Source organism: Acanthochromis polyacanthus, chromosome 2 (genome assembly GCF_021347895.1).
Source record: "Acanthochromis polyacanthus isolate Apoly-LR-REF ecotype Palm Island chromosome 2, KAUST_Apoly_ChrSc, whole genome shotgun sequence".
Classification (NCBI taxonomy): Eukaryota; Metazoa; Chordata; class Actinopteri; family Pomacentridae; genus Acanthochromis; species Acanthochromis polyacanthus.
Window position 1 is genome coordinate 18,588,357 of NC_067114.1, and position 22,121 is coordinate 18,610,477.

Consider the following 22,121-nt stretch of genomic DNA (forward strand, 5'->3'; position numbering starts at 1 on the left):
TTCAGTGCAGTGAAGAAATATGGAAACTTTTTGGATGTCAAATCGAAAAATATTACTCTCAACATGCACACATTAAACTTGACAACTTGATGTGGCATTTAGATTTCAATATGGGGAAAATCGCAATATAGTCGTAGGTTACACATGAGTTTATCACTTTAGTTTTTAGCCTCGATGTGGACTTAAGTTGTATGGAAATATACCTTTTTTTTTTTTTTGGTCCTCTTATACTGCTTTATTGGAAGAATGGCCAAAGAACAAAGTCTTTCTCCCGAAAAAAATCAAAAATTAGATGAATGTTGGCAGAAATGAGCTTGCTTTTGTATAAACACCAATCAAAACGACCATCTTTTTAAAGTTGCCCTCAGTCTCAATGTTAGGGGCAGCTTACCTGCAGCTGCTCCTCCTGGCCACTAGGGGCCGCATCGTCCACAGACACCTCAGCGGCCGGCACCGGTGGAAGTGCAGAGGTGAAAGTTCGCAGCTGCGGAGCAGTGCTGGAAAGACCACAAGTTCAGTGAAATATGAGTGAAAATCAAGATTATGCAGATTTTTTTCAAGACACCAAGGCTTCATATGTACTCAGCAATGTCGCTGAGGTGGTTGAGCGGATTCTGACGTTCGTACCAACCAAGTCGCTTCTCCGGATAGCGAGGTAACGCGAAATGTTCGTGTGCTAAACTGTTAACTTAGCTAACGCCGATGGCCGTCGAATGGAAGTGAAACTAATTTTTAGGCATAACGTTACGGGGTGACTAGGAAGCTAAACCGGTAGCTAGTCAGACTCAAAGTTTGAGCACTTTGGTTGACATCAGGTCTTAATTACATTCAGGTACTTTGTCTACGCTTTTGTTAAAAAACACCACAGACAAGCTAACTCTTCGCCAGGTTTCTACTTAGCTAGCAGGTTTATTTAAGTGTGTTGGGTGGTTCTCTTGAGTGTTTTTGTGGTTCTCCTCAGTAGTTTTGTGTTTCTCCTAATAATAATAATAATAATAAAACCCAAGGTCGCTTTACATTAACAAAGAGAACAACAACAAAACAAAAACAAAACTACAAGGAAGAGGAGGCAAAATGATTACGAGTTTCTCCTAGGTGTGCTTCTCCTCAGTGTATCTGTGTTTCTCCTCAGTGTGTGCAGACTATGGAGAAACTGTGCCCGCAGAGTGCTCCGGACCCAGCAGCAGCTGAGCTGGGTGTCAACCTGCGGACCATCCCTCACAGAGGTCCATGCTCTCTGCAACGTCCTGGCTGAAGAAGTGGAGGTAAAGTTCTCTACTGTGAAGTTATTGCTAAATGGAGGCTAATTTGGGTTAGTTTGTGTAAATGTAGAAAAAAAAACACATGTAAGAGGTCATTTTTCTTTCTCCCTTATCATTTTTCATTCTTGTATATATGTTATCATAATTATTATCATTGCTCTACATATGGTTAGTGCTGCTCTGAAAGATGTGTGCTGCTGTAACACCGGGAATTTTCCCTGACGTGGGGAGTAATAAAGGATTATCTTATCTTATTTTTTGGTTTATAGCGTATTAATGGTGCAACATTATTGTTACGGATGAAAACTTTCTTTCGACTAATTGCTCGGTTTGTTGCCCTACATTCAAGCACAGCTGAAAATGTACTGAAAGCTCCTGAGTCAGTATCTGTTGTAGTAACTCTTAAAGATCATCATATCTTTTTCAGTTTATCTAAAGGCGGTTGAAGTTCACCAATTAACCATAACTTGCCTGTCTGTTTGGTAATCAAAGTGCTAAACAGGAAATATGGTGTTTATGGGTTAGCATGTTTTGAATGATGGGGCATGTTGTTGCAGCTGTCTGTTTTTACAAATGTTTTAACACTTTATTAACAAATGCGCTTTGTTTTCTTATTATTTACAGAACGTGTTTCTCCTGCCTAAAACAGTTCTGGCAATGGTCGACTGTGAGGCCTTCAATGGACAAGCCTATTGCTACAGACAAAATAAAGGTCAGTATTGTGCAATTTTATAGAGAGCTCCAGTACGTAATTGTTTTGAATTGTGTTGGTACAAAAATATGTCCTATATGAGAAAGGTGTCATTCATTTGGCATTCATGCTGTAGCAGAAAGTCTGTTTGTTTAAGTTATTATGTTGAAAAATACAAAAGCTCGACATTTTTTCAGAATATTTTTAGTTTCCTTGATTTCCTGTAGCATATCCAATAAAGAAATTTGCATTAGATAACTTACATAAGTACATAACTTGTACAGCGTTGTAAGTGTATGTTAAAGGGATTTAAATTAGCCATGGCTAGGGCTGAGTACCGAACTTCGGTTCTTTAATGGCACCGACCGAAATGTTTCGGTACTAAGGAGTATCGAAATAAGCCTCGTCTTTCGGTTCCATGTTCCGGTACTTATCACGTGATTATGATAAAGCAAACCTGTGATTGGCTGTAACATTACACGTGATTGCGGCAAGCCGGAAAAAAGCATGCTGCCCGTTCACAGACAGGTTTCACGTTAAGTACATTGAATTTACTGCAGTTGTTTAGCATGTCGTCGAAGTGGGAAAAGATGCCTCTGAGGTCTAAAACGTGGCTCTACTTTTGTAAAATGGACGCTGTAACAGGAGAACCTGTCTGCGGCTCTGCTCAGCACAATAACCACGGCAGTTCGGCCAATGCAGACAAAGTCTTTTATTCACCACACCGTCTCAATGTAAATAAAAGTCTCTCTTCCTTGCCCGGCGCTACACCGGACCTCGTCCGGTAAACAGTCTCAACGTCCGCCGGTTCTCCTCCGGTAAACAGTCTCAGCGTCAGCCGGATCTCCACAGGATCTCGTTCGATAAGCTGCCCGCTCCACCGGACCTCGTCCTGTCCGCTGTCCTCCACTCGTCCGTTCCCCGTCCTCTCTGTCCGTCTGTCTTTTGTCCTCTGCTTCAGTCTGTTACTGCCGAGAGAATCAGGTGAGTCTAATTGGTGCCAGCTGCGCTAATTAACCTGACGCTGGTTCCACACACTCTCCTCCACACCTCTCCCCTCTGCAGCTGAGCTCTCCCACGCCCATCGCCACAGACGCCAATAGTGCGCGGTGCAGTATATGCCAAAGCGGGTGGTAAACTCCATCTAAGGCTAAATACCGGCACGAGACCGATAGTCGACAAGTACCTTAAGGGAAAGTTGACAAGAACTTTGAAGAGAGAGTTCAAGAGGGTGTGAAACCGTTAAGAGGTAAACGGGTGGGGTCCGCGCAGTCCGCCCGGGAGATTCAACTCGGCGGGCCAGGGGCGGCCGCTCGGTGCGGGAGGATCCCCTCGCGGGACCTCTCACCGGGTGCGGGCCGTCCCCCGCCTGGCGCATTTCCTCCGCGGCGGTGCGCCGCGACCGGCTCCGGGTCGGCCAGGAAGGGTCCGGGGCCGAAGGTGGCTCAGAATGTACTGAACTGTACATTGCTTGCAAATGTTCTTTTGCACTGGAAATCACTGGAAAATTAAACTCAAGATGTGAAAAGTAATGTGTAATGCAATTTTCATTCTGTTAGAGTATATATTGTAAAACTGGTATCGAAAAAAGTATCGTTTAGGAACCGGTATCGAAGTGAAGGTATCGGAATTGGTACCGGTATCGAAACTTTTAGATTGATACCCAGCCCTAGCCATGGCTTGAATTTAATTCATAAGGTGAAGAAAACATTGTTGTTTCTATTAATTCTGTGCGTTTTATAGCGAGAAGAAAATGAACATGAGTCAAATCAGGACAGAGGACAGCAACAGAACAACCTTGTCAGCTGACATAGCTGGATTTCCACGATGATGTACACACGGTGGAGTTAATGAAACATTCATAATGTTTCTGAACTAAATTATGATTTTTGAATGCTTGCTAAAATGACAGTCTTTCCCTTTGAATGCTTGCTAAAATGACAGTCTTTCCCTTTGGTGGTTTTTGCATCAGTTGTTCAAACAGTTTAACCCGGATCAGATGATCTGAGTTTGAAATTCCCATTCTTTGCTATCAAGGTTCAGATAGTCTCTTATTTTTGTCCTGATTGTTCAAAGCAATGTTGGATTCGATCAGCCTGATCCAAATGCTAACTTTTTGATTTACAAGATACCAAAGTGCTTGAATGGTACTAACATCTCCTTTCATTTTCAGTTTCTTTTAAATAGTCACCCCTCATCTGAAACACAAGTAATTGCAAATATACAATATTGACAGACACACTGTTGATGTTCACCACATATTTTCAATCATTTAAAGACTAAATGTCCCACAGTTGCATTCACAAATCTTCTTCAGTTATGGAGAGACCAGCCTTTTGCCCACTCTGCTTTTACGAGTGCGAATGAAATGTTCACTAACTTATTAGAAAGTGACTCATAGGCATCATCATTTTGTTTTATATTGAAAGCTGTTTTGGGGGATTATTTTATATAGTCAAAATCCTTTTTTTTTTTTTGTAACTAATGGCATAATGGATATCCTGCTGCTTTCTTTATGTACTTTATCACAAGAACGCTCAGCCAAATTAAAAACAAAATATAAGTAAATGAGTGTAAATACAACATGACACCAATGTGGCGTTATTTGACCAACTTTAAAATTTTGTTGCAAGTTGTTCCTGAAGTCCATTCTGATTCAGCCTCCAGCTGGGATCAGGATAATTCAGATGTTTAGATTACAGGTATCCCAGTCCTCCCAAAAAGTATTGCATAAAACACATACTGAAGATTTGATTCAGATCACAGCCAAGACATGATATAAACCAATTTCAAAATATTTCTATTTATTTTGAACAAACCATTTTCAAGGTCTGATCATAACCTTCGGTCACGATCTTATCAGATTGCTTCTGACCAACTCGGCTGATTGATGGGGTGATGTTGTTTCACAGCAAGGAATGCTCTCAGGGATCCATTCATGCTGCTAATCTGTGCTTCACATGATGACTGTAATGAGTGTTTGTTGTATTTGTTTCACAGCACTCAGAACTAAGCATTTACATTTCTAAAGCAGTTAAAATTGGTATTTTATTTCTATGAAAACATTTCGCATATTGTCATAGTAATGTGATAGTGTGCTGAAATTGTCACTCAGTTTGTTTGTTTTCAGTTAATTGAAATGTGTGTTTCACCAGTGGGGGTTAATTGGTGACAGAGTTACTGTTTCTACCTTCAGTTTTTAAGACTGTTTTAGAGCCATTGTTAAACCATTCACTACAACTCATGGAGCCCTGCCAGTTCATCTAAAAAAGGAATCACATATTTGTTTGATATTTTGAAATATTGATTTTAAACTCGGTGCCAGTTAGGTTTTTCATTTTACTATATTGATGTTTCATATAAACTGCTGTACAGCGTGTTCAGCAAAGCTAAGGAAAGGTTTACAGTCTCATTCCTGATGAAAAGGTGCTTGGCAGGTACACATTTTTCTTAATCTGTGATTGCTATTTAAAGATTTTAGGCACTAAATGTAAAGTGACAGCTCTTTAAAAAAATGCAATTTTTGGTATATAAATTACTTAATACAAAGTGTAGAAAACATATGAAAAAACACAAGATCAATATTTAGTGACAACTGTTTCCCTTTAAAACAGACGTAGCTCTCTTGTGTAGGACTCCTTGTTTTTCTTGCTAAATGTAGGTCTTTTTGTGTCTGGCTGTGTGTTTGAGGAAGAATCTGGGATTGATATAGATACCTGCATGATGGTATTTCATAATTTCTGAAAATCAAAACATTTGATAGGCCTATTGCTTTGCACACTGCTTTACTTCAGTGACCCTCTGTTAACATGTCTTTTTTCTCTTCACTACATTGAAGCAAAAAAGAGTCGCCACAGTCCAGACTCAGTTGAAGAACTGACCATGCTTTTTCCCAAAGGCTGTGACATCGTGGGCATTGTGACACCAGGCATCGTCTGTAAGTGTTCCTCTTTTTTGTTTTGCTTATATTTCCTCATTTATAAAGAATGAAATAAATTCCCCACCACGTCTAACCAAATGAAATCATGTATATCCAGCTACAGGAGATCACGTAATTGAGCATAACATACAAATGTTATTAAAAGGAGCTTCGAAGCTGTAATTGTATAAATATGCAGCCCGGGCATGTTCATCTGCTGAGGTGCTCTGAACGTAAACACAAACCATGTTTTGGCATATTTAGGAGAAATAGTTCACCTTTCAGCAGAGAGGACTACACATTAATCCCTCTTTCAGCTTCCTAGTTGGAAAGCACCTCGGGTGGCTTGCATCTCCCTGCCTCTCGCTCTGATAGATTGCCTAGTCTGCCTGGTGCTGTGCTCCCCATTTCTCCATATAATCACAACCCTCCGGAGAAGTGACTCCATCAGCCATGTTCTCTTTCCTCAAGATGATGGCTTATCAGGCCCTGATCGTCTGTCAGGTTTAATGGCAGCCTCGGCTGCTTGTGATAACACTCACATTTTGTGATATTGGAACTGAGGGTCACTGCAGGGTCACCGCGCACAACTAATTCAGCTAGATTAAGTCTTTAATTGGATATGGCTGAGTCTATAGGTATGGATTGTAATAGTTTTGCTACGTAGCCTGGAGGCCAATTAAACATTTATGCATTATGGTAGAGATGCTATACATACGAATTAAAAAAGTGACCTGATGCACAAAGATATAGTGTTTACCCGGATGAATGCTATAATCTGTAACACGGTGGAGGATGGAGATAAATGACAGTAATGTGCAATATTTGCCTCATATTGAGCATAATTAATGGTTTTCTATGATGTACAGTATCAGTTGTGCTCTTGGAGTTTGGCTCAGGAACGCTTTAAACCCGAACATCTAAAAAGTGTAGGAGTGGTGAATGAGGCTGCCTGTCTCATGATCCTGAATATTTATGGAAGCACAGACTGATGTTTTCTCATTTTCACAGTGGCACATCCATCTGCTAAACTGTGAGTGTCACTGATTCACGGTTGTGAAGTCACACATTGTGTGTTGAGTTTCCTGTTTATGGAGTTCATTTATCCTTTGTTATTGTGTGGTTCAGTATTTTAAAACGATTCTCACCACAGCAGCAACCATCCTGGATGAGTAATGAATCCACTCCCCAAAACATCTTGAGCTGCAGCTCCTCTAATAGCCACCAGATGGTGACTCCTAGAAACGGACTATTCCAAAATCAAGATGAAATTCTTCCAATTTCCAGCAAATATCAAGAACTATTGTGAGGAACTTAATGGTGATATTTTAAGGCAGTGATACTCAACTTGCAGTTTCAGACAAATAAAAAAGTTTTCTTTAGTCATTTGGTGAATGTTGAATAGTGTCCCTTGGCAGTTACACAATTATTTTGAAAATTAATGGTTTCAAGGAAAGATGAAGACTGGACCTTTTTAATGTTTGTCTATTTTATCCTATAAATATTATTGTTTGCTTTTTAACATTAACTGGCCCCTGGTCTCCTGTTGCTGCTGCAGACTGTCCACCAGACACTTTAAGTTGAGAATCTCTGCTTTAAGTGTTTGCTTTATTGTCAGGGGTCACTCTTGATTGCGTTGGTTTTCTCCTGTGTTTCCTCCCTCATTGCTGTTATGTTTTTTTTTTTGGCTTTTTCTCCTCAACATAACTCTTAACTTGACCTCATCAATGTGCAAAGCAATTTATGGTAAAAAATCTTTGATTCATGTTGAGTTTAACGAACTGCATACAGTATAATATACGCATTTATGAGGCTCTATGATTGACTCTGTATACAGTGACACCAAGTGGCTCTTGCTCCAGCCCTCCCCAGGAGCACCAGGAGGGGGAGGCTGGCTTTGCAGTCATGTTCCCCAACACTGAGGGTGTTCACATCAAGCCTTTTCACTTTTGTAAGAAGACCATCTCTCCAACAGCCCTAAAAGATGCAGGTGAGTGTCGGCTTACAGATTAATAAATGATTAACTGAGAAATGCCATCCTTCCTGAAAATCTTCCACAACCTGTTTTTTATCACTTGTGTATTTGGTGTATTTTATTTCCAGGACTAGTTGACAACCCAGAGCTGCGTGTGATAATGTTATTTGTTTACGAGGCATATAAATCTGGAGGAGCTCACTTCCTCAACCAGATACTAGGGCCGCTGGGCAAGAGCAAAGCTCTGATCACTGGAGGGATAGTCGAAAGTGTCTTCACTCCTCCAAGACACTGGTGAGTTCATGTCATACAGCAAAATCAAGATTATTTCAAGACAAACAGGATAAATAATGCCTAGTACAAATTTTTGGATAATTATTTCCTACTGATACCTGTGATAAGAATATTTCAAGGTTTAGCTCACTGTCATCATTCAGGGCCAACTACAATCACCTACAGCACCAGAGAATATATCTGCTGGTGTTGTTCAGAAGCCCTGTGTCTCACTGCCAATATGTGCTGATTAAATTTCATAAATAATAGCAGTGTCAGAGTGAAATTATCAGCGGCATTTTTACTACACACTCTGCAATGCTCACACTTTCCATCATCTCTTGTTCTGTAGCTGTAGCCAGGGTGCCTATGGTGTGGTGGGCCTGTCTCTGAGCGGCCCAAAGGTACAGGGGGCATCTGTGCTCTTGGACCAAGATGTCGGCACCCCAAAAGCAGCTGAAGCCGCGATCCGACGGCTAAAAGCAGCCAAAATCCCAGAGAAAAACACCCTGGGGTTCATGTTTGCTTGCGTGGGAAGAGGGCAGAACTACTACAACAACCAGGCCAATGTCGAGGCAGACGCTTTTCACAAGGTGTTTCCCAGCACACCGCTCTTTGGCCTGTTTGGCAACGGCGAGATCGGCTGCGACCGAATCATTAAAGATGACTACACGCTGTGCGACACCGAGACGGACATCCTGCAGCACGAGTACACTACCGTCATGACCCTGGTCCATCTAGGCTGACGGTCCTGCCGTAACAGTGAACAAACGGGATGAAAGACGACCCATCATGCTCTTGCTTTCAGTTGGGAACAACAAACATTATGTACAGAGTGGTACCCACATTACAGCTCAGAATATTGCTGTCACCATTTCTGCTCGTGAAACAGGAAAATGATCCCTTTAGCCATCACTGTAATGGCAGCATTTGGGAAATCGTGTCCCTTGGAGATTGTGCGTGAACACAGCTTCATATTAAAACTAGCAAGTCTCACACAGTTCAGACATAAAACACAAACTCTGGGTGTGATAGAGTGCTCTTGTAAAATAAATTTGTATATTTTCCCCGTATTACGTACGTATTGAAGGCATATCTTCCCCGCAGACATCAACTTCGTGGCTGTTTGCATTGCAGGTGAGTAAAGTACACGTTTGTGTCTCTCAAGCTTTGTTATAGTTATTGATTCAGCAAAGGCACTTTTTCGTCACGTGAGTGAAATGATGTGGTCATTCTTCCATATAATCAAGGTCATCTTGATTTGAATGCTCTTCCTTCCTTGCGCAGGTTTTACACATTTGTCTTAATGGAAAAATGAAACCATGTTAGCCTATGTAATAATACTCATATCTGTCCATTGTACAGCTGGAGAGTAAAGTTAGAATTTTGCAGTGCATCTTTTTATTTTTCCACGTCGGGTCCCATCTACTAGTTCCTACTTAAGTCTGTACACAAGAGAACAGGACTGAATGGCTGATGCTGGCTGACAGAAACTCTCACTTTCATCTCAGTTTGGTCTGTACTCCTGTAATTTTTGGCTTTAGGAGGCAGGTGTTAGTGGTTGGAACAACTGCTCAAAGTTAGGAGGGAAGAAGAGAGTTATGCTTTTAGGTCATTAGATGTGAAGTATTTTGAGTATTATTTTCGAATTTTAGAAATGGTAAAGGTTTGTTTTAAGCCCTTATGCCGAGTTGCACATTTGGTAAAAGCTGTCAGAAATCTACTGATGCTGTGTTATGTATGAAAAGCGTAGTGGCCTCTGAAAATCCACTGAATGGTACCAATCCTGTTGAGATTTTTTCCTAGACGGCTCTGTCATTTGATATCTTGCTATTTCTCCAAGAATAATCCTGGTGCAATTTCCATTATAAAGTGTATTTGTTTGTCAGGTAATTGCTGTTATGTCGAAACTTGCCGATATTAGGTTCAGCTTTTCTGTAAAAACTGCAACAATGATTGTAGCATGAATGGATGTTTTCAAAAAAAATTCCAATACTTTTATTTTGTAAAAATCTATTAGGGCTCATTTGCTAAAAGAATCTTCCTTCTTTGTATTGCCATACATTCATTTGTTTGTCCCTAATACTTTCTTTTTCTTTTCTGAATTAAAGTGTATGTTGAGTTAGTCTAAATTTCTCATTGAACAAAGTTGTTTTGGTGTTGATGCACTTTTCTACATGTCCCAAATCATATCTGTTCTGCTCATCTCCTCAGTAAATTCCAAACATACATACATGTAGATAGACATACCCCCCCCCCAAAAAACAAACAAACAAACAAACAAACAAAAACTTTTATTTCTTTAACCCTACTGTTAAAACCACTCCACCAGCATCTCTAAAAGCCAATCTGAGCCACTGGGCGTTACGCAGCCGTCCTCGGTTGTAACGACAGGCCTACTACAGTTAATTCAGACCACCACTTTTCCTTCTTTTCTTTTTTTCTTTTTCTTTTTTTTGCACACACCCTGAAATCTGCGCCTCAGCCTATAACATCTCCGGCAGCCCACGTCCAGGCGTGTTTAAATAAAGGAAGAGACGCTTCAGATTGATTGATGTGCGCTTTAACCATCGACTGGCTAATCCCGATGAATGACAAACGGTTAAGCCAATTGCTGTAAAGGCAATTTATATTCCCATAGTATCTTTATTTTGGGAAACCATAAAAAACGCTCATGACACGGAGAGGGACGACCAACCAGGCGTAAAGCTAATAAAATCATCTGTGGCGACAATCCGCTCTCAAATTGGCCTCAATCGGGAGCTGAGAAAATTCACTCGCGGGCTTTTCTTTCTTTCTCTCTCTCACACACACGCGCGCTCGCGCACACACACGCGTCCACCCCACGGCCAACATTTTTAGACTGCTATGTCGTGACCGGAGCGATGCAAATGTCACACGATTCATTGGCTACTGTCAGTCTCCGGCACAAAAACGTCAATGTTTTGGTGGCCTTTGGATGAAATTCGCTCCGTGTTGTCCGGCTGCCGCTGTGAAAGGGGGTCGGTAGAGACCCGGGGCTTCGCTTCAGCACCTGGACAGCTCCCCTCACAGGGTTCCCCGCTGCGCTCGCCGGGGAAACCCTCGGCTGGGGGAGCGGAACCTGGATCTGGATCAGCCCCTCAGCGATCCCAGCCAGGAGAGGAGAGTTGCGCTTAAAAAGGGCGGTTTTTATTTGATCGCTCTGATAATGCTTAGAAGCTAATATGATCTTGCCGAGTGACGATGCTTCTTGCATTTGAGCTTCAGCCCCTCTTTGGTTTTGCACTGAAATCCAAGCAGCGCAAGGGAGCAGCGCAAGCAGCAGCAGCAGCAGCAGCAGCGGTGGTGGTGCTCGTCCAATGCAAAAGTGCTAAGGATAGCTGCAGCCTACACACACTGCGAGCCTGCTGCCGCTTCACTTACTCTGATCACCACCGAGGGAGACATTACTATCAGCAAGGGGGCAGCGGGAGGCACAATTACCCGTCAACAATGTAAATCTCACACAGGTAGGTCCTTTACCTCGAATTAATAATTCATTTTTCTACAGCGATGAGCCCTCTTTAAGTTGGACACTCAACTATCATTCAGTTTCAAGTAAATCAGTGCAGTTTTATTTTTTTATCACAGGAGCTAATATTACTCGGATGGAAGGAGCGTGGGAAGTCTGACATGCACCCAACTCTGAGGAGCTGCAAGCAGATAAACGCTTTATGGCTAAGATTAAAAGTTTACATTTGTAAAAATTACTCTATTTTGGGGTTACTACTGTCTTTTGGTGACTGCTTGGAATATAAACCCTGTGTCTTTGGCATGTCCCTCAGTAGGATCCCCAGATTTGATTTGAACTTTTCAAAAGAATATAGAACTTTTACACCTCAGAGTTTGGAGTTGATACTATCCCTGTGTGTTGTTGAGAAGTTTCATTTATTACAGTCATGTATTCATTAATGTTAGACTTCTATGTTGTTATTAATTTATGTACTGTTCAAAATATCAGAAATGTTCCATGTGTTCCATCTGGTGATTCGTCCAGGGTTTAACTCGTCTTTCACTCTTGGTCTGCTGGGAAAGGCTGAATCCTCTCAGTGACCCTCCACAGGGTAACGCAGGTATAGCAAATGGAGTGATGGACAGATGGGAAAACATTTCAAATAGTTTGACATCTTAAACAAAAATGAGCATTATAATCTTTGTGAGGCTTTCTGGTGAAACTGCATTAGATTTAGCTTCCTAATAATCTGACAAACGTGTGTATTTGTGCCACTGTTACTGTATAATGGCCGCTTGCTAATTTCTGCACTTGCATTATTGGCTGTTTTTCCCCAGGTTCAACATGACAGCAGCATCTCTCAGGTGGGAAGGTGAACTGCAGCACTAAAACAGGCAGAAGTGAGTGGAAATCTTGTGACAACCACCAAAACTCTCCTCTCTCCATCACCCAGCATCATGGCTAATGCTGAGTAAGTACAGAGTACACACTATGTTTACCCCTGATCTCTCCCCCTTTTTCTCTCTCGCTGTCTGTATAAACTACAAAGTGTAAAGAATTGAATTCTTGTTTGTTTCTCCAAACCTAGGAAGAAAATAGCAAAAGGGTAAGCATCAAATATCAGAAATACAGACTTGTCTGTAGAGAAAAGAGATCCTCTGTATCTGTAGGACATAAGGCTTTTTTTTAAAAATGAATCCCTTTCTCCTCCATGTTGCATTAATTTTTCCACCATTCCTCTCTTATTCTGATTTCCTCCTTTCACTCAGTCCCTCCTTTTTGAGCTGTTTCCCAGGTTTCCATGTCTCCGTTTCTACAATAATGACCTTTATTCACCCAGACACTGCTCCCGTTGAGGTGTCTCTGACCCTCGTCCCTCTGAATGCAGACACATGCTGAGATGCACATTCATGCAAACACACCTGCAAACACAATGCTGACTATAGAGCATTTACTCTGCAGCCATAGACACCGATCACTATATGAATTCTTTCTCAGGAAAAACATCTACTTTATCGATTATTACCCTTGATCATGACAAATTAACACATTTTATTTCCAACAAACCACCCCCAGTTTTCTCCCAGCCTTCCCTTTTTTAAATCTTTGCTCTCCAATCTGTGCACTGAGAACAGCTGATGCATTGCTAAGGGAACATGCTGTAGTCTGTGTGTACGTTTGTGAGTGTGTGTGAAGACAAAGTAAGAGGTAAGGGAGAACACTGAAAATCATTATTCTCTGTCGACTCATGATTCTGCTGGCGTAGTATGACTCTGTAATTTGTCTCATCTTAACTAGCTGCATTTATTCTCTTGACCTAGATGAATAGCCTTAAATCACTGCTCCATTTGTGCTTTTATGAGAGAACCGGTTCTGCTTGTGGTCCCATACAGAGCCCAGCTCAGCGGCTCTCAGTAGTGATGCCACATCACGCTGTGTTTAAGGTGAAGCGCGTTCTGAAACAGATGACCATGGCTCACGATTGAAAAAACTGTCAGTGTTCATAATGAAGATACAGGTTGAAAAATATTTTAATTTTAGTTCTTCTTTTATTAGCCAGTTGTGCAGAAGTTATTTTTTTAACACATTGCTTTTCATTAATGATATATTTTAATGGCAAAATGACACTGGAATGACATCATTTGTACAGCTGAAAAAGCAAATGCTTTGTTTTACACAAATTTGCAACCTTCATTCTGTATTAGGATTCTGACACGTTCTTAGATTTATCGCTGTTTTATTTTTAGTTGAAATATTAAGTCTGCATCCTGTCAAATCAGCATCTTCTTTTCAGTGGTAGAAGAACAATGCAAAACTTTTACCTAAATAAAAATAAAGTACTCCATTCAGACGTCTACTTAAGCAAAAGTATTGAAGTATTATCACCAAAATTATATATATATATATATATATATATATATATATATATGTATGTATGTATGTATGTATGTATATAAAGTAAAAGCACTCCATCTTCAGCAATTTCTGATGATTTCTGATTCCTAAAGATGGAGTATGTGATTCTATTTCAGTACTTTCTTTGTCAATTGCAGAGAATCTCTCCCCATCCTCCGCTAGCTGTCCGTTCTGTTTTAGCACTGAAAAAACAATCCTGTTTTCATACTCAGCCCCAGTGGGAGCAAAAGGGATGGTCAATCTGCCATACGATAACTGTCTAAATACCAGCAGCCTTTCTCCAGCATCACAGAATCCGCATTTAACATAGCACAGTGTTCAAGCTGCAGCTAATTTTGGCTACTTTATGTGCTTTTCCCCTTGTTTTGTCCAGTGACAAGCCTCCAAAAGATAAATTAGAGGGTTTGTGGAAGGATTTATGAAGAAGAAAGGAAGACAAAACAAAATTCTGGTACACAAATCAGGTTTTGGGGACCTTTCGGTAATGCAGAAAAGTTTCTTTGTTTTTGATAAGGTTATCATATGTTTCTTAATCTGAAAAGTAGCCAGTGACTACTTTTGTCAGTTAAATGTGATTGAGGAAAGTACCATAGTTCTGTAAAATGTATTGGCGTAGAAGAAAACAAGCAGAAAAATGAAAAATGCAATAATTAAATGGATGTACTCGGTTATTTTCCAACAGTGCTTAACTGACTCAAGCTTTAGAGGAATCTGGGCTCATGTTCACAAATCTAAGCGGAAAAATCGAACTTAATGTATACAGTAAACTGCATTTCAGTTTGGATTCTGAGGGTTCCTCGGTGTTGGACGGGACAATTCATCTTTCTAGGTACGTTGCTGTTTACACTGTTTTTTTATGCAGTGCGAGTGGGAGGTTGGAGAGGTTGGACAGTTTTGCCTCTTTTGTTCAGAGGGTGGGAGGTGATGAGAACATGGTGTGTTCCTGTCCGTTGGGAGAAATGCTGTCTATGAGTGGCCCCATATTCTACCTAACTGGCTACTTTAATAAGTGTACTGGTGTACACAGTTTATTCGTTATGGATACTAAGAAATCTGGCTTTGGAGATCTGTTTGAATGCAACAGGGCTGCTCTGTTTTTAAAATACTTTGCCCAAGTAATCAGTAGTATCTGTCAGTCAAATTAGGGGGTCGCTCCACTGATTTTACTCGTCAAGATCAATTTCTGCTTTATGGGAAGTGCTACTCAATTTGTGAAAACAGTTGCATATCAGGAAGGAGCTTTTAAAAGCTACCCAAAACCCATGGGTATTCTCTGCTCTGGAGACTTCATATCTATTTTTTGTGTGTTGATTTGGAGTCTTTCAGCTTCCATACAGCCACTAGCCATACACGCTTTATCCTGCAGAGGGTCGCTTATGGCTGGAGTCTATCCCGGCAGGCACTGGTGAGAGGCGGGTTACACCCTAGACAAGCCACCAGTCCACTGGATTGCAAACACAAAGAGACAGACATGCATGCTGACCTCCACACCTATGGCCCATTTACAAGCACCAGTTAACCTTCTATGCATGTCTTTGGACTATGAGAAGAAACCTGAAGAGTCCATCAGCTCAGTGTTCTCATTTAAGTCTTGAGAATATGTGCAAATGTCAATAGTGGACCTCTATTTACTGCACATAATAAGGTATAACATATTGTGTCTTTTATTACAGCCTTTCCTTACTGTGCTTTCATAAAGTTAATCACTTCAGCATAACTTTATCTTTCAGTGTTTTTTTTAAAAAAGATCAAAACAAATAGGGAACGATCTCATTAAAGCTTTCTCCATATAGTTTTAAAAGTGTAAAAAGTCTCCTTGTTAAATTGTTTGTGGAGATACCATTATAATTCAAATTGTTGACTCACTATTGACTGAATTAAACGTTCTAAATGTAATTAGATTACAGCTGTTGCTACACATTTGTCCTGCATAGTAATTCAAAGGCAACAAGCAGCACATCAGATGGGCACGTACAGTATTCTGTCCTGTAGTGTTTCCTATGTTTACAAAAATGCCGTGCAGAAGAAAAAAGATGGTCTGTAAAGTCAGTTTTACAAGCCTAAGGAAATCTGTCTTTTCAGTCATTAAGTCTTTCAAGACCCATTTTCCCTTAAGTGTCTGTAGAAATTAAAATAATCTATTATTGGATACTGACACAGTGTAAAAAGGTCCATGGACCTCTCCATTATGAAGAAGACATCTGCTGTCTTAGTCCTGCCTCACAAGGGTCTCTCTGTCTCCTGTGTCTTCTACTGCTTGTATCTGTAAAGGTCAGATAAGAGACTGGTCACACCAGGGCCAGAACAGTCCATTGTGCAGTCCGCCAATTCATCATAGGTTAATCTGTAATATTATTAATGAGCTAATGTGCCTGGCAGACTTCATTAATATCCACTGGCAAGAAATTATGCAAGTTTCTCAGGAAGTTGAATTGGATTTTCTAGGAAATTACCTGAGGCAATTTGTAAATTCTGTAGAAGTGACAGATGCTACAACATCAACATTATGTTAAACCAGTAACTTTGCTAACAAAGTTAGCGCTCTGAGAAGGCTGGTGGGTGCTGCTGTTGCTGCTTTAGAGTAGTTTGATGGATAAAGTCCCTGACAGTCTCTTTTTTCTTCATCATTATGTTTAGATGTGAAATTCATATTATATTGCACATGAGTCAGAAGCAAAGGCAGACGGTGCTTAGACTCTTTCTTTCTTTTAAGCCAAAATATGTCTTTAGCTCTTGGTGTTGCTACTCTATTTATATCAACATGTTTATTACATTTAGCCATCAAACTGATTGAAATATTATGTTACACTATGGGAGAGAAGTTGTGAAATAGTTTGAAGTTGCCTGTTTCAGACTCATATGAGATTATAAGTCTCTAACGCTAATACACCATGATGTCCAGCTTCTCCAAAGTTCTCCAAAGCATCTGGTGGGAGCAGTGAACATCTGCTTTGTCTTCAGTGCTCCGGCCAAGTTTAGGCGTATTTTAGATGCTCAGGCGTTGTGCTCAAACAACCCGGTCTAACATGTGTGTGTTGATCTTCTAGTCCACCCAGGTCTTGTTGTTATGGATAAAATGCGCTTGGATGTAAATATATTTCCTCTCCTCCCCCAGAAAGTGCAATTGCAAAGCTGCCATTATGCTTTCCTAGAGGAGGTGATAGGCAGCGTTAAACCTATGTTTGATGTGATGTTTATGTGGAAAGAATGGCTCATAGTTTTTATGTTTCATTTTTTTTGATAGATGCATATGTTTACGCTGTATATCAACACGCTACAGCAGACCGGTGTCAGAAATTCATTGAATATTTCCATAAATTCCTATTTCATGGCTTCATTTTCAGCTGTGCTAGACTATATACGACCTGCACAGACATGCCACATCTCATAACTCACTTACCCAAACACTGAATCACTGCGATTACAGCCACTATGTTGTGAATCTTATGCAAGGCAGAGGAGATCTTATTCATATGCAGAAAATTTGTGGTTCATGAATGGTGTCCAGTAAAAGCTTCAATAATATATTCAAGTAATGAATTTAAAGCACTAAAGAAATCAAAAGGGATTTTCGTCCTCGGTTGTTAGTAAAGAGATGGCTGTGGGACCTTCTATGCATTTGATGGAATCTATTTCTCTGTTTATTGATTGTGGGGTGGAGCTCAGTGGAAACTTGGGACAGATTCCTAAATTAATTCAAAATATTTAAATAAGACCAATTAATCTGCAGGCATGTTAGCGGCTTAGCGGTGTGCTTTGGCATGTTATCATGCACGCAGTGACGATGCTACATCTCTGTTTGTTGTATTAACATGTTAATTAGCAAACAAAGCCAAATTATTCATTTTACTTGTCCCATGGCTGCTTGTAAGTCTGTCTTATTGCATGGGGTCAGGAAGGTCATGAGCAAGACACTTCCACTTGTCTGAGGAAGAACATTCTTCAGCGCCACTGGCCCCCAGTTACTTACATGACCTTCTGTTTTGGTCAGCGAATCCCTTCAGCAACTTTTGTCACATAATGACCTTTTCCTACCTGGCCCACAACACTACAGCCCACTATTTAATTTTATCTGCCGCCCTGAGGGAAACCTGCTCCCCTGAATATCACTTCTTTCCTGTGGGTGCTCTTCTGCAGTTGCAGTCTTGTTAGTCTTTCCATGAAATAATGTTTTCAGAATTTTGCAGTTGCCGCTTTCTGTTAGATAGGCTCATCATGGGTATGCAGAAAGGTCAGAACTTGTATTAAAGACAGCAAAACATGCTTTTATATGTGTATTTGAATAGAAACAGAAGTGTATTACTTATTATTTCTTATTTTCTGTATCTGGGTTTGATTTTATTATCCAGTAGCTGTAGGAGGCTATAATTGTGCAGCTCACTTTGTAAATCAAACAATCATACTTCCAGGCAGCATTATTGTAATAAAACTGATATATACTAAAGGAGATTCACTTACTGGAACAAGTTTTAGGTGTTGCAAAAAAGGAACATTGAATGAAATATCACAGATATCTCAGAATGCGTGACTAACCCCACTGCTTTAAATAAGAAAATTGCTGAACACTGTGCAAATCCACGGCCTGGGTCAGCACCTTTTCCTGATATCTTGACTGTCAGCCAGGCAGAGCACCAGGCTCATCACTATAAGCTGTGGGCCGGCGGGCTCTGGACAGCTTGTGTCTGTCATGAGTAGTTATGTGTTTGGTCCTGATTGTTTGGGAAGAGAGCCAAACCTGCTGCTGTGCTGTAGATGAGAGGTGGTATGGATGAGATGATGTTTGTAAAAGTGTGGCGAAAACAACATCTATCAGGCCTGCACACTGTAGCATAATGCTGCATGTCCACGTTTCAATTCTTTTCCAAGTAAAACAAGTTTATGGGAATTTGTCATAGAAGCACACTGACAGTGCTCATCCATTCTGGCATACAGTTACCGTAGTGGAAGTCTTGATGTCACATTGCATACCCTTGGTGCGTTTGCCATTTTTTGTCCTCAGTGCATCACTGGTTGCAGAATTAAATCAGTAATTGTGAGTTTGCATTACACTATCACATATATTCTCCTTTCTTTATAAGGCAAATTATAACCACAGGCACTGTTGGCCTATCCCAAATTTAAGATTACAGTATAGACAACAGGCTTTTAGAATTCGAGTTTTTTTAAACTTGATTTCCATTTCACCCATTTTCTTAACTCACAGTGTCGTTCTTTCATCCTGTTCACTGCAACACAATTCTTAAATTTTCTGAACAGACAAGAGAATGCTGCTGTCTTATCATATTTCTTCATTTAATATCCATGTTTCACTCTTACAATGCATATTGCATTATTATACATGAGTCAACAGCATCACAGCCCCTGGTGATTTCCTTTTTGACTATATAGAATGTGTATCTTCAAAGAAATGTAGGGCCCTCATGCCGAGGGAAATAATCCCGTCAAATTGGGATGAGGGCAGCAGCAGCTCTTGAGACTAGACTGCAATAACACTTCTTCTTGACAGCAAAAGGATTTTAATAATGAAAAACACAGTGATGTTTTCTATAATACATGCAGAGATGATCACCTTTAGCTGTCACTCTTAAGTCACATTATTTTCAGTATAAGTCTGTGATGCGTTCCGGCAGTTACAATTAGAATTTATCTTTTGTTAAACTAACTTTCCAACTACTGAACCAACTACTACCTATTTCTCCAACAGCCTGAAACACATCTGGACTAGTATTCATTTGTCGTTTGTGTGGCCCATTGATGTGCTCTCCCATTCATGCATGAAAACATAATATATAAGCATAAATTTGAGCGTGGCAGATTTTCCATGACAGTTTATGTAGCTAGAGCTTTTTGCGGTCAATGAGTGCATAAGTACTCATCTGAATTTATATTTTTGAGAACACACTTGTTAACAACAGCTGTCAGTCATTCAGCTGGTTGTTGTTTGGGATGCTGATAGTGAGCTCACAAACTTTCCATTTGACCACTTGTTTGGTTTAATCGGCTGAAGTCACTCACTCTTTCATTGTTCCTTCAGGTAAGAATTACAATGTACGATGGTGGGGTTCTTTTTGATTCCATTACTGCTGATTAACATTTTGCTATATGAGGCAGTTGATGCAGATTTAGATGACATTCTTAATTTAATTTAAACACATCAGCTCTATGATGCTAGTGTTTGGACAGTACATCGGTATATTTTCCAGTATGAAGATTAGGAAAGATGCGATTCTAGATCAGCTAGAACTGTTGCAAAATTACCATTAAAGCAGTAATCCATTGATTAAAGCTCGTGTCTGGAGTTTCCATTTGTTTTCAATTTATGTATCATTGTTTAACAAAGCTTAAATGTGTTAGTCTAGTTCGATACTATAATATAATGTTAGTATGACGCGATATGAAAATTTATTCCTGAGCTCCGCCTTCCTCTCATAGACCCCCATGTTATTCCAAAAAGCGCCGGTCGCTGCCGACCAATCAAGTTCGACCTTCAGCTTTGTCATGCTGTCAATCAACGGTTACGCGCACAGCAAGCAAGCCCATGCAGAGGTGGGCGAGCTACGAACTACGCAACCGCGAACACATTTGTTTTGCTTGTGGAGCAGAGAGCATCAGGGATCAGCAACTTCCAGAAAAGTTACCAATCCCACAGCTTGTCAGGCCAAGAGACTGCAGGACGTTTTTTGGCTCGGGGTGCTCGCGTCGCTCCCCGACCACGGCCTCCATAGCCCGCCTGACGGCTTCGTTTAGATGCCCGACCTCTGAAGGAAGATGTTGGGGCGTCTGGGACATACTCTTCGTCAGAGGAGTCATGCAATTCTGAACTCTAGATAGAAATAAATAAACAATGTAACACATATACACGCGTAAACGCACTAAGTTTGATAAACAACGTCATCGAGAGGGATACACGAATGTAATCACATCTTGAAACTTTACTCGTTCGTCCTAGCAGATTCATGTTATTTTGGTATTAGGACAAGTTAGACTCAATACAGCATTCTAACGTAATTCCTTTATTATTTACTAAATGTACTAAATGTAGAAGAGTGGAAAACAGCAAAACAGGCAAGATGCTGCAGCACTCCAGGCACTTCTCTCAGGTACTGTGCGCGTGCACAAATAAAGGGGCGAAATCAGAGGGAGGGAGGCTGGGACCACCAGTGTTTTGGGAGACGCTGCGATTCAAACTCCGGACACGAGCTTTAAGTTGGGTTTGTTATGTTAGCAGTAGTTACTGAAGCCTCAAGGCGCCTTTAAGTAAAAATGAGGAGTGGGCTACCCCTCTCTATCTTCACACCCACAGATATATTTCCTTTAAAAACTTATCAAATTAATCAGATTTCTTGCAGTTCCCTCTTTTTTCACATGTGCAGATGAACTCCCCGAGACAGGAAACAGACTTTAATGTGTAACAAATTAGGTTCCCCTTTAAAACCCACAACTTTCAAATTTTCCTGGTTGCAGCTTCAACGCATGCTGAAGCTGCAGTTAGACCAGACACCACAGCTCATGCATTTTAGTGAAGGTGGATGCAAGACATGTGCTTGAAGTTGTGAACTGATCTGACCTCGTTCACTTCGCCCATAGTTAGATCTTGCTGACCTTATGTTGGTTAATATTTTATGTGAGCTGTCCATGTTAAAGTATATTTAGCTGGTTTCCTTACTTCTTGGTGTTAGGGTCACTGAGGGTCGGAGTGGAGATGAGATCGGCTGTGGTGGATTTATTGACTTCATCATGATTCCCATACCAGGCTAACACACACTCACACTCAGATTTACAGTGACCAGGATGCCCTCTAACAGCTGAGGTCACTCTAGATTCCATCAAAGGTCTTTTAGCTTTGATACTATCTCTGTATATTTAAGTAAACTAAGGTTGTGTGGTTGTGTGGGGTCATGCTGGTGTGTGGGGTTATCTCTTTTTTTGGCCTGCACATCTATCTGTCCCGGCTGTTTACCTGTCTGTCCTCCCCTAAAGGTATGCCTCTCTGTCAGATTGCGTGTCTCTCTTCATTTTTGTTTTAGGTCACTCTGTGCTGTCTGTCACGGCAGTTTGAAGATGACTGTAGTAGGAAAGAGTGTGTCTGTATATAGCAAATAGCTGCTGGG

The 22,121-nt window shown here is 40.7% G+C and overlaps 2 protein-coding genes across 3 annotated transcripts in view; both read left to right on the plus strand.

Annotated features, from left to right (window-relative positions):
• Positions 1 to 439: 439 nt before the first annotated feature.
• On the plus strand, positions 440 to 10,252 carry fbxo22 (F-box protein 22). Its single transcript, XM_022208881.2, has 7 exons — positions 440 to 655; positions 1,133 to 1,265; positions 1,887 to 1,974; positions 5,792 to 5,890; positions 7,710 to 7,862; positions 7,976 to 8,141; positions 8,473 to 10,252. Exons 1-7 carry the CDS (start codon positions 525 to 527, stop codon positions 8,864 to 8,866), a joined length of 1,164 nt encoding a protein of 387 aa, XP_022064573.1. The 5' UTR covers positions 440 to 524; the 3' UTR covers positions 8,867 to 10,252.
• A 444-nt stretch (positions 10,253 to 10,696) lies between these two features.
• Positions 10,697 to 22,121, plus strand: part of LOC110961299 (transmembrane protein 266-like) — a 47,355-nt gene continuing 35,930 nt past the window's right edge. The window contains exons 1-3 of one of the 2 annotated variants that reach the window (XM_022208866.2): positions 10,697 to 11,611; positions 11,733 to 12,214; positions 12,432 to 12,565. In XM_022208866.2, coding sequence (XP_022064558.1) covers positions 12,552 to 12,565 — 14 coding nt within the window. In that variant the 5' untranslated portion in view covers positions 10,697 to 11,611; positions 11,733 to 12,214; positions 12,432 to 12,551. The remainder of the gene's footprint in view (positions 11,612 to 11,732; positions 12,215 to 12,431; positions 12,566 to 22,121) is intronic. The other variant, XM_022208859.2, reaches the window with a different exon arrangement.